This window comes from Salvelinus alpinus, chromosome 22 (assembly GCF_045679555.1).
Source record: "Salvelinus alpinus chromosome 22, SLU_Salpinus.1, whole genome shotgun sequence".
In the NCBI taxonomy this organism is placed as follows: Eukaryota; Metazoa; Chordata; class Actinopteri; order Salmoniformes; family Salmonidae; genus Salvelinus; species Salvelinus alpinus.
The window spans coordinates 2,838,816-2,850,632 of NC_092107.1; the positions used below are offsets into that span (position 1 = coordinate 2,838,816).

Sequence of the window (11,817 nt, forward strand, 5' to 3'; positions counted from 1 at the left end):
GAGGCCATGGAAGGAGTGTTGTATGGCATTGAAGCTCGTTTGGAGGTTAGTTAACACAGTGTCCAAAGAAGGGCCAGATGTATACAGAATGGTGTCGTCTGCGTAGAGGTGGATCAGGGAATCACCCGCAGCAAGAGCGACATCGTTGATATATACAGAGAAAAGAGTCGGCCCGAGAATTGAACCCTGTGGTACCCCCATAGAGACTGCCAGAGGTCCGGACAACAGGCCCTCCGATTTGACACACTGAACTGTCTATGGAAGTAGTTGGTGAACCAGGCGAGGCAGTCATTTGAGAAACCAAGGCTGTTGAGTCTGTCGATAAGAATACGGTGATTGACAGAGTCGAAAGCCGTGGCCAGGTCGATGAAGATTGCTGCACAGTACTGTCTTTTATCGATGGCGGTTATGATCTTTTTTAGTACCTTGAGCGTGGCTGAGGTGCACCCGTGACCAGCTCGAAAACCGGATTACACAGCGGAGAAGGTATGGTGGGATTCGAAATGGTCAGTGATCTGTTTATTTACTTGGCTTTCGAAGACTTTAGAAAGGCAGGGCAGGATGGATATAGGTCTATAACAGTTTGGGTCTAGAGTGTCCCGCGGCAGCTTTCCAATCTTTAGGGATCTCGGACGATACGAAAGAGAGGTTGAACAGACTGGTAATAGAGGTTGCAACAATGGCGGCGGATAATTTTAGAAAGAGAGGGTCCAGATTGTCTAGCCCAGCTGATTTGTACGGGTCCAGGTTTTGCAGCTCTTTCAGAACATCTGCTATCTGGATTTGGGTGAAGGAGAAGCGGTGGAGGCTTGGGCAAGTAGCTGCGGGTGGTACGGAGCTGTTGGCCGGGGTTGGGATAGCCAGGAGGAAAGCATGGCCAGACGTAGAGAAATGCTTATTGAAATTCTCGATATTTGTGGATTTATCGGTGGTGACAGTGTTACCTAGCCTCAGTGCAGTGGGCAGCTGGGAGGAGATGCTCTTATTCTCCATGGACTTTACAGTGTCCCAAAACGTTTTGGAGTTAGAGCTATAGGATGCAAATTTCTGTTTGAAAAAGCTAGCCTTTGCTTTCCTGACTGACTGCGTGTATTGGTTCCTTACTTTCCTGACTCTACAAACTTGTTGGATGCATTTGCTGTTTGTTTTGGTTGTGTTTCAGATTATTTTGTACCCAATATAAATGAATGGTAAATAATGTATTGTGTCATTTGGCAATCACTTTTATTGTAAATAAGAATAGAATATGTTTCTAAACACTTCTACATTAATGTGGATGCTACTATGATTACGGATAGTCCTGAATGACTCGTGAACAATTATGAGTTACAAGAGCACAAATATCATTCCCCAAAAATGCTAACCTCTCCTGTTATTGTAATCGTGAGAGGTTTGCATGCCTTGGGGGTATAATATTTGTGCGTCTTCATTTCAAATCCAAAGTGCTGGAGTACAGAGCCAAAACAACAATAATTACGGAGGACACCTGAAGTGTCCTTCTATCTCCTACCTAGGGTCTTGATCAAGTGGATTTTGAAGACTGAAAGACTGCATGTAACCCCTAAACCTCTGATGCTCTTCACTTCAATGAGGAGATAATGTTTTAAGGAGAAGCTGAAACAGAAATGCTGTATCATCCTGTCCCAAGTACATATGATATGGCATGTTTGGTAGAGCCTCTGCTAAAAACAAAATGGATGTTCCCATCTCCTCTTGTCAAAAAGGAATTTTCCTTACTGGTCCCCAGCTGCTTTTTGGTCATGAAAGAAAGCAGATCTCAAGTAACGATGAAGCAGATAAGAAGAATGAGTGTGAATGTAAGAAAGATTACAATAAAGTCTATATCTAAGCCAAGTTGTTTTACTTGAAAGAAACTAAAAGGATAAAAAAAGATCCTATCTACAAAGAACACTGACACAGAGATTACACACTACAGTCAAAGGTGCAACAATATTTAATGAAAATATGTCATGGAGAAATGGCGGTAGGAACAGTAACCCCTCCATATTGCTGTTTGCCATCAATCTTGTACCAGCGTGTCCAAACATTGCAGGGTTCAAATAATCTTCATGAGCAGAACAGCGAGCATGGCTGGAATGATGGCTGTGGCCATAGATTTGCCTTTAGCTCAGTCGGGGATAATCATTCTCATAATCATAACTCCAGTTACAGCTACTTACATTACAATTAGTCTGTAATGGTTTCAAATAAATCTATTGTCAATTATAAACTGGGGAGCAATACTTTCCTCTCGATCATATTACAGCATGCCATGAATAATCTGCACTGCAAAACAAGTGACAGAGTGAAAAGCTTCCTGTTACAATGTACCGAGGACTCTACTAACCTCCTAAGAACAAATTTCCCACTGGGCACAGATGTAATTTCAATGTCAAGTTTTGATTTAATTTTGGTTGAGTTATCAACTAACGTCAATTCAACAAAACATTTCACCATGTCATTGAATTTAGGTTAAAAGTTGGGTGAAAAAATATGAAATTCCATTACATTAATGGCTTGTTGCAAATTCAATCAGTTTTCCATGTTGATGCAATGACATCATATTGAATTATTTTGTTGAAACGATGTGGAAATAATATCGATTCAATCAGTTTTTTCCCAGTGGTTTATGAGCTCTCAAAATGTATCTATCTATTTATCTATCTATTGCTCTCGCTCTCTGTCTCTCACTTTCATTCCCTTCCATTGCGTTTCATTCCCTTCCATTCTCTTTACTCATCGAATCAACTGCTAATTGAGCTGATTCAATAAATTAGCAGATGCAATTGGGACATGGGTGGCATGTGATCTGGATAGGTTTCTACTATACAGAGCTGAGCTTCCTCTCCTAACACCTGGGCTGGTTCAAAATATACTGTCATTGTGTATGTGTCCCAAATGTTAGAGCTAGAGTGGAAAGCTAGAGTGGAAACCGGTCGCATTCCGCTTCGCTCCTCAGGTAGTATCACATTTTCACATTCTCATTTCATTTCATTACAGTACAACGGTTTGATTTGTTTAATCTTAGCTAGCTACTTAGCCGTCTTTGTATCAAAGATAATTGCGTAGCTAGCCAGCTATTCTTCGTTCTTTTAACGTAACTTTTAACGTAACGTAGTCAACACTGCTACCTAGCCAGCTAGCCACCGAACAGCAACACTGTAGTAACTATTACATTCAACGGAACGACTCGATTAGTGTAGTGTTAGCTAGCTACATAGTTGTCTTTGCTGTCTTTGTTTCTAAGATAACTGCGTAGTTTAGACTAATTCGGTTAGCTAGCCAGCTATTTTTCGTCCTTTTAACGTAACGTAACGTAGTCAACACTGCTCGCTAGCCAGCTAGCCACCGAATAGCAACACTGTAGAAACTATTACATTCAACGGATCAACGGAACGATTGATTAGTGTAGTGTTAGCTAGCTACATAGTTGTCTTTGCTGTCCTTGTATCTAAGACAATTGTGTAGTTTATACTAATTAACGAGCCAGTTACCGAGGTTACATAGCTAGCTACCGAGGTTACCTAGCCAGCGACACTCTCAAACAAAGTCAACAACGCAGCCACTGCTAGCTAGCCCACTTCCGCAGTACTGTATCATTTTAATAATTTTGGTCAAGAAGATTTCTGCAACGCAAGCTTAACTTTCTGAACATTCGAGACGTGTAGTTCAATTGTCATTCCAATCTCCTTTGCATTAGCGTAGCCTCTTCTGTAGCCTGTCAACTATGTGTCTGTCTATCCCTGTTCTCTCCTCTCTGCACAGACCATACAAACGCTTCACACCGCGTGGCCGCGGCCACCCTAACCTGGTGGTCCCAGCGCGCACCACCCACGTGGAGTCCCAGGTCTCCGGCAGCCTCTGGAACTGCCGATCTGCGGCCAACAAGGCAGAGTTCATCTCAGCCTATGCTTCCCTCCAGTCCCTCGACTTCTTGGCACTGACGGAAACATGGATCACCACAGATAACACTGCTACTCCTACTGCTCTCTCCTCGTCTGCCCACGTGTTCTCGCACACCCCGAGAGCTTCTGGTCAGCGGGGTGGCGGCACCGGGATCCTCATCTCTCCCAAGTGGTCTTTCTCCCTTTCTCCCCTTACCCATCTGTCTATCGCCTCCTTTGAATTCCATGCTGTCACAGTTACCAGCCCTTTCAAGCTTAACATCCTTATCATTTATCGCCCTCCAGGTTCCCTTGGAGAGTTCATCAATGAGCTTGATGCCCTGATAAGCTCCTTTCCTGAGGACGGCTCACCTCTCACAGTTCTGGGTGACTTTAACCTCCCCACGTCTACCTTTGACTCATTCCTCTCTGCCTCCTTCTTTCCACTCCTCTCCTCTTTTGACCTCACCCTCTCACCTTCCCCCCCTACTCACAAGGCAGGCAATACGCTTGACCTCATCTTTACTAGATGCTGTTCTTCCACTAACCTCATTGCAACTCCCCTCCAAGTCTCCGACCACTACCTTGTATCCTTTTCCCTCTCGCTCTCATCCATCACTTCCCACACTGCCCCTACTCGGATGGTATCGCGCCGTCCCAACCTTCGCTCTCTCTCCCCCGCTACTCTCTCCTCTTCCATCCTATCATCTCTTCCCTCTGCTCAAACCTTCTCCAACCTATCTCCTGATTCTGCCTCCTCAACCCTCCTCTCCTCCCTTTCTGCATCCTTTGACTCTCTATGTCCCCTATCCTCCAGGCCGGCTCGGTCCTCCCCTCCTGCTCCGTGGCTCGACGACTCATTGCGAGCTCACAGAACAGGGCTCCGGGCAGCCGAGCGGAAATGGAGGAAAACTCGCCTCCCTGCGGACCTGGCATCCTTTCACTCCCTCCTCTCTACATTTTCCTCTTCTGTCTCTGCTGCTAAAGCCACTTTCTACCACTCTAAATTCCAAGCATCTGCCTCTAACCCTAGGAAGCTCTTTGCCACCTTCTCCTCCCTCCTGAATCCTCCTCCTCCTCCCCCCTCCTCCCTCTCTGCAGATGACTTCGTCAACCATTTTGAAAAGAAGGTCGACGACATCCGATCCTCGTTTGCTAAGTCAAACGACACCGCTGGTTCTGCTCACACTGCCCTACCCTGTGCTCTGACCTCTTTCTCCCCTCTCTCTCCAGATGAAATCTCGCGTCTTGTGACGGCCGGCCGCCCAACAACCTGCCCGCTTGACCCTATCCCCTCCTCTCTTCTCCAGACCATTTCCGGAGACCTTCTCCCTTACCTCACCTCGCTCATCAACTCATCCTTGACCGCTGGCTACGTCCCTTCCGTCTTCAAGAGAGCGAGAGTTGCACCCCTGCTGAAAAAACCTACACTCGATCCCTCCGATGTCAACAACTACAGACCAGTATCCCTTCTTTCTTTTCTCTCCAAAACTCTCGAACGTGCCGTCCTTGGCCAGCTCTCCCGCTATCTCTCTCAGAATGACCTTCTTGATCCAAATCAGTCAGGTTTCAAGACTAGTCATTCAACTGAGACTGCTCTTCTCTGTATCACGGAGGCGCTCCGCACTGCTAAAGCTAACTCTCTCTCCTCTGCTCTCATCCTCCTAGACCTATCGGCTGCCTTCGATACTGTGAACCATCAGATCCTCCTCTCCACCCTCTCCGAGTTGGGCATCTCTGGCGCGGCCCACGCTTGGATTGCGTCCTACCTGACAGGTCGCTCCTACCAGGTGGCGTGGCGAGAATCTGTCTCCTCACCACGTGCTCTCACCACTGGTGTCCCCCAGGGCTCTGTTCTAGGCCCTCTCCTATTCTCGCTATACACCAAGTCACTTGGCTCTGTCATAACCTCACATGGTCTCTCCTATCATTGCTATGCAGACGACACACAATTAATCTTCTCCTTTCCCCCTTCTGATGACCAGGTGGCGAATCGCATCTCTGCATGTCTGGCAGACATATCAGTGTGGATGACGGACCACCACCTCAAGCTGAACCTCGGCAAGACGGAGCTGCTCTTCCTCCCGGGGAAGGACTGCCCATTCCATGATCTCGCCATCACGGTTGACAACTCCATTGTGTCCTCCTCCCAGAGCGCTAAGAACCTTGGCGTGATCCTGGACAACACCCTGTCGTTCTCAACTAACATCAAGGCGGTGGCCCGTTCCTGTAGGTTCATGCTCTACAACATCCGCAGAGTACGACCCTGCCTCACACAGGAAGCGGCGCAGGTCCTAATCCAGGCACTTGTCATCTCCCGTCTGGATTACTGCAACTCGCTGTTGGCTGGGCTCCCTGCCTGTGCCATTAAACCCCTACAACTCATCCAGAACGCCGCAGCCCGTCTGGTGTTCAACCTTCCCAAGTTCTCTCACGTCACCCCGCTCCTCCGCTCTCTCCACTGGCTTCCAGTTGAAGCTCGCATCCGCTACAAGACCATGGTGCTTGCCTACGGAGCTGTGAGGGGAACGGCACCTCAGTACCTTCAGGCTCTGATCAGGCCCTACACCCAAACAAGGGCACTGCGTTCATCCACCTCTGGCCTGCTCGCCTCCCTACCACTGAGGAAGTACAGTTCCCGCTCAGCCCAGTCAAAACTGTTCGCTGCTCTGGCACCCCAATGGTGGAACAAACTCCCTCACGACGCCAGGACAGCGGAGTCAATCACCACCTTCCGGAGACACCTGAAACCCCACCTCTTCAAGGAATACCTAGGATAGGATAAAGTAATCCTTCTGACCCCCCCCCCCCCTTAAAAGATTTAGATGCACTATTGTAAAGTGGCTGTTCCACTGGATGTCATAAGGTGAATGCACCAATTTGTAAGTCGCTCTGGATAAGAGCGTCTGCTAAATGACTTAAATGTAAATGTAAATGTAAATGTCACCCTATTATTTTGGTCAGAGCCCTGGTCAAAGGTAGTGCACTAAAGAGAATAGGGTGTCATTTGGGACACAAACACACTGTGTTTCAGTCAGCAGTCAGTGGCGTAAGTGCATGTTACTCTAGCAAGCTGTTTTGTTCAAGTGCATTGGGATGTCTCTTGTGGTATTTATAGGATCACATCTCAAAGCCGTTGTGTACTTCCTGTTGTCACGCACTGATCAGTTTCACCTGTCTTTGTGCTTGTCTCCACCCCCTTCCAGGTGTCGCCCATCTTCCCCCATTATCCCCTTTGTATTTATACCTGTGTTCTGTTTGTCTGTTGCCAGTTCGTTTTTTTTCGTCAAGCCTACCAGCATTTTTCCCTCTGCTCCTGCCTCTCGTTTGTTCCTGTTTTGACATTTCTGCCCGCCCTGAGCCTGCCTGCCATCCTGTACCTTTGCCCCACTACTCTGGATTATCGACCCCTGCCTGCCTTGATGTTTGCCTGCCCCTGTTGCTGTAATAAACATTGTTACTTCGATACAGTCTGCATTTGGGTCTTACCTTAAACGTGATACTTGTACCCCCCTGGTTGGACATTAGCCTCCCTCCTGTAAGGCAGGTGGTGAGGGAGATTCTTAAAATGGTATTGTTTGCATTGTCAAACTAATTTCAGGACTATCTTAATGACATTATCAAAAAGCCTGGTAAAAAGTAGCCAAATCCCTAGGCAAGAGGGAGCTGGCTGGGTGAACGAGACTAGGTAAGACCGTAACTTGGCCTTATTGTATGCACTTGAATTCTGTCTCTGGTGTTCAGTTCATGAGATCACGGTCCAATCAGCAGAGACTATCAGATAAATGAGACTAACCTCAATAACGTGTTACCCTGACTTCATGGTTTTAATTACCTCCATAACAAATCATTGCACCCCTATAACAAAATCATCGTTGTTGGGCACAACGAAAAGAGACGTTAGGCACCACCAAGCATCATGTATAATTTGATACTGCTTAACTTACTGAAACTGGATGATAAGAGCTTAATGGGTATTTTATTATCATTCATTCCACGAAAAGAACCAATGTATGTCACGTCTCCCGAGTCGAGGTTAAATATATAATGGAACGGGCATGAAATATCAAAACAATTCAAAAAGCATAACTAATGCTGTAAGAGAGAGCGTTATGAAATTTATTTAAAGTTATTCAAAGGTAGGATGGGTCTGACTGGGTCACTCTAAAGAACTCACCAGACGCTCAATCTTTTATCACTCTGAGGAAAGTTGGACAAAATCTGACATGGTCTACATCCTATATTCCCTACATAGTGCACATGTTTTGACCAGATCCCTAGCTGCCCTGGTCTAAAGTAGTGCACTATATAAGGAATAGGGTGTAATTTGGGACACACACACAACCCATGCTGTCCAAAGCCCATTGCTTCATGTGTTGAAGTCACTATAGAGCTGGACAGCACACAATCTGTCATGCGAACATTATCTAATTAAATTCATTAGACCAAAGATGGGCCCAACTATTTCACACACAGTCAAGATACTTTCTTGTGTTTTTACCTATACCTCAAACACATTCATTAAACTGCAACATTTATTCAGCATTCCACCGTCTCAATCACCTTCCCTTGCCACCTTCATCACCTACCATAAGGTTTATCAAGGTGCAACGGAAGGTGATTGAGAAGGTGGAATGCTGAATGTCATTATAAAAGGTGAACCAACTAGTCTACATTGAATTGTTTATATTTCATTAAATACACTGAATCATGAATAAGCTATCAATTTCCATAATCAACAGAACACATCTCCCTGGGGAATGCTATATAGCAGCCTCGATACATTGCATTCCTTTCAATTGTATCAATTGGTGATTTAGTAAGCAAGGGTAGACTGGCCATCTGGCATTGCGGAATTTTTTTGGGTGCAAAATTATCATTATTTAGTAAATAATAGGGGCCTCAATTTGGGAAAAAATGGGACAGTGTGGGGTCTTGATGAAATAAATAGGCTTGTTTGGGGGCTTTGAGGAAAGAAATGGGCCAGTTTGGGGGCCTTGAGGAAATAAATGTGCTGGTGTGGGGGCCTTGAGGAAAGAAATGGGCCAGTTTGGGGGCCTTGAGGAAATACATAGGTTGGTGTGGGGGCCTTGAGGAAAGAAATGGGCCAGTTTGGGGGCCTTGAGGAAATAAATGTGCTGGTGTGGGGGCCTTGAGGAAAGAAATGGGCCAGTTTGGGGGCCTTGATGAAATACATAGGTTGGTGTGGGGGCCTCAAGGAAAGAAATGGGCCGATTTGTTAGAAATCCCAGGGTCGATTTCTGGTCCCAGTCCTCCCCTGTCAGTAAGGTATTGAACCCCATGGTGATCAACTGGATACAAACCAAGTATGATGAAAATATGCAGTTAAAACAGTTATAACACCTTCATTACAACATTCATTTTACTGTCTCACCTGCAGCTTAGCGTTTTTCATCATGAATCTTGTTCTGGAGGCAGCTCTGCAGAGTGGTCACTAGCTGGCACAGCCATAAAATCTCATTTTAACCCTAACCTTAACCACACTGCTAACCTTAATGTCTAACCTTAAATTAAGACACATTTTGACTTTGCAGCTGGTCTATCTAAGGGGAAATAGCTCACTTCTGCTCCAGGAGAAGACTCATTACAATAAATGTCAACCTACTTATTAACTCCTGTGTCCAGTTTTACTTTTAGACCACACAACTTCATACTGTTAAATACTTGTGAGGACAAAAAGTGTCTACTAATGATAGCCTATCCACTAACAACGTAATTTTTCCTTGAATGCAAATTATTCCTTGAATGCATGGTTGTCAAAAAAGACTAATGAGCGTTTGAGTCTCTCTGGAAATGAGAAGGGTTTGCCCAAATAATTTGATATGCTCATATAATATATATAATATTAGGTGTGTGTGTGTGTGTGTGTGTGTGTGTGTGTGTGTGTGTGTGTGTGTGTGTGTGTGTGTGTGTGTGTGTGTGTGTGTGTGTGTGTGTGTGTGTGTGTGTGTGTGTGTGTGTATATGTGTGATTTACTAGGTCCAAATCAAAATTTGGTGCGCGCTTTTTCCCGCCGTTAATGGTCAGGATGACGGTTTCACACCTTAAATGTTTCAAAAAAAATTACATTAAACATACTCAGACAACATCGACAAAAATGATCTAAACACACCATTCGACAAACATCACGCATTCCAACAGATTGTCTAATGGCAACGGGCTATAGCGCGCAGGCATCCTTTTACATGATTTAGGTCGAGACGTTGACTCATGATACCTGTTAACCTCATTGGCTTTGACACCGGAGCAGATATGGTAGGCTATATAAAAAGGTATTCAACCGAGCACCTTACCTTTCCCTTTCGTTTCCTTCGCCATCCCAACCTATGTGTCTCTACTGCTACCAAGGTAGGTGCGGAGTCATTGGGGTGTCATTTTGTCAGATAGTTTTAACCGAGTGGGCGCTCACTCCCTCGTCCCCGCACCTTGACGCCAGCCAGACGGAGGATAGGTAGCCCTGAGGCAGTGAGGCTTTGCGCTTTTTGTCTCGTCTTGAATTCTGCAGCTGAGCTCTTCTGGTTCATCGGTGACAAGACCCACATCCAGCGGATCTGCCTCTTGTACGAAACACACTTTCAGTATTTGTATCTGTGCAGACTTCGTTACTGCCCTCCCCTCCACTACTGCCATATCACTACAACTGTTTCAAGAACCAGTGTTAGACTGCCTCCAGTGGCTTGCCGGTGTCCGGTGTATGAGGCTCTGCCTCCTGCACAGTTGGGATTCCAAGCAAAAAGAAATGAGTCCACAGTGAAACAGTGACGCAAACTGAATTACATGGGATGCATTCCTAACCATTGATGTGAGGTCTAGAAACAAATATAGCCATATTGGAAAATGACACATATCTACAAAATCTCACTTCTGCCTACTTAATTAGGTAGTTACAACTGTATGATTGTAGAGTAAAATAATAAAGATAAGATAACCTATAAGCCTATAAACAACAGACTGTGGCTAATGTTTCAGTATTTTGATCCATAAGTAGGCTGCATTAAGCAGACATGACAAATAGCTTGACAAAGACTCTTTATTGACCTTAAAGACATGATGATGATAATGACTGTCTCCGAGCCACAGATGGGGGCCTAAAGGGCAAGGACTGACTCTCACCTTGTCATGACTCTTGCTTTATTTCTTACAGCCTTGGCTCCTCCACAATGTTAGGTCAGAGACCCAGCTATAAAACATACTGAAACCAGAGTTCAACAGCATAGCAGCACAGCACATTCCTCATGGTCCTCAGACGGCTCACATCACGTTAGGCTTTGTGCGGAGTGGACTGTTGCTTTTGAGAGAAAGCCATCAGATGCATGCATTAATGGTCTGCATTATGATGATGATGGATGTAGGTTGATTCCCAAATGGCACCCTATTCACTAAAAAGTGCACTATAGTGTGCACCGTAGTGCACTTTTGTCCTAGTCTGGTCAAAAGTAGTGCACTATAAAGGGTGCCATTTCGGACACTGTCAAACTGTTATTAGATACATGGATAATCAGAAAAGTTAATAGATAAGTTAATGGATGCATTACCATTAGGGATGTAGCCTATTGTATGTGAACTGTAGAAATACATTACAGGGGAGTAAGGCTGGCTGGCTTGCTTCAGACATTCAGTGCCTAATCTATGATGTTTTATAGATTTCCCTGCTCTGACATTGTCAAACAGCTTGGGCTAACTCTCACAACAAGCTGTCATATCTATCAAATAATATGCTATATTGCAACCTGGTCTCAGAGCATTATGTATTATTCTGTATGGAAATCCGAACACTCCATTTAGTTATGATATGTTACGTTTCATATGGTATGTATTCATTTGTGGATGTCCAATACACATTTCGTATGATATGTTGCGAATTACAATTCGTATTATATGTTCCAAATTTGAAAAACGTACAATATGTTAT

At 45.1% G+C, this 11,817-nt stretch overlaps 1 protein-coding gene across 2 annotated transcripts in view; it reads right to left on the reverse strand.

The window, feature by feature from the left end:
• Positions 1-10,579, reverse strand: part of LOC139548773 (membrane-associated phosphatidylinositol transfer protein 3-like) — a 190,908-nt gene extending 180,329 nt beyond the window's left edge. The window contains exon 1 of one of the 2 annotated variants that reach the window (XM_071358600.1): positions 10,199-10,579. In XM_071358600.1, the coding sequence (XP_071214701.1) occupies positions 10,199-10,223 (25 nt within the window). In that variant the 5' untranslated portion in view covers positions 10,224-10,579. The remainder of the gene's footprint in view (positions 1-10,198) is intronic. The other variant, XM_071358599.1, reaches the window with a different exon arrangement.
• Positions 10,580-11,817: the final 1,238 nt, after the last annotated feature.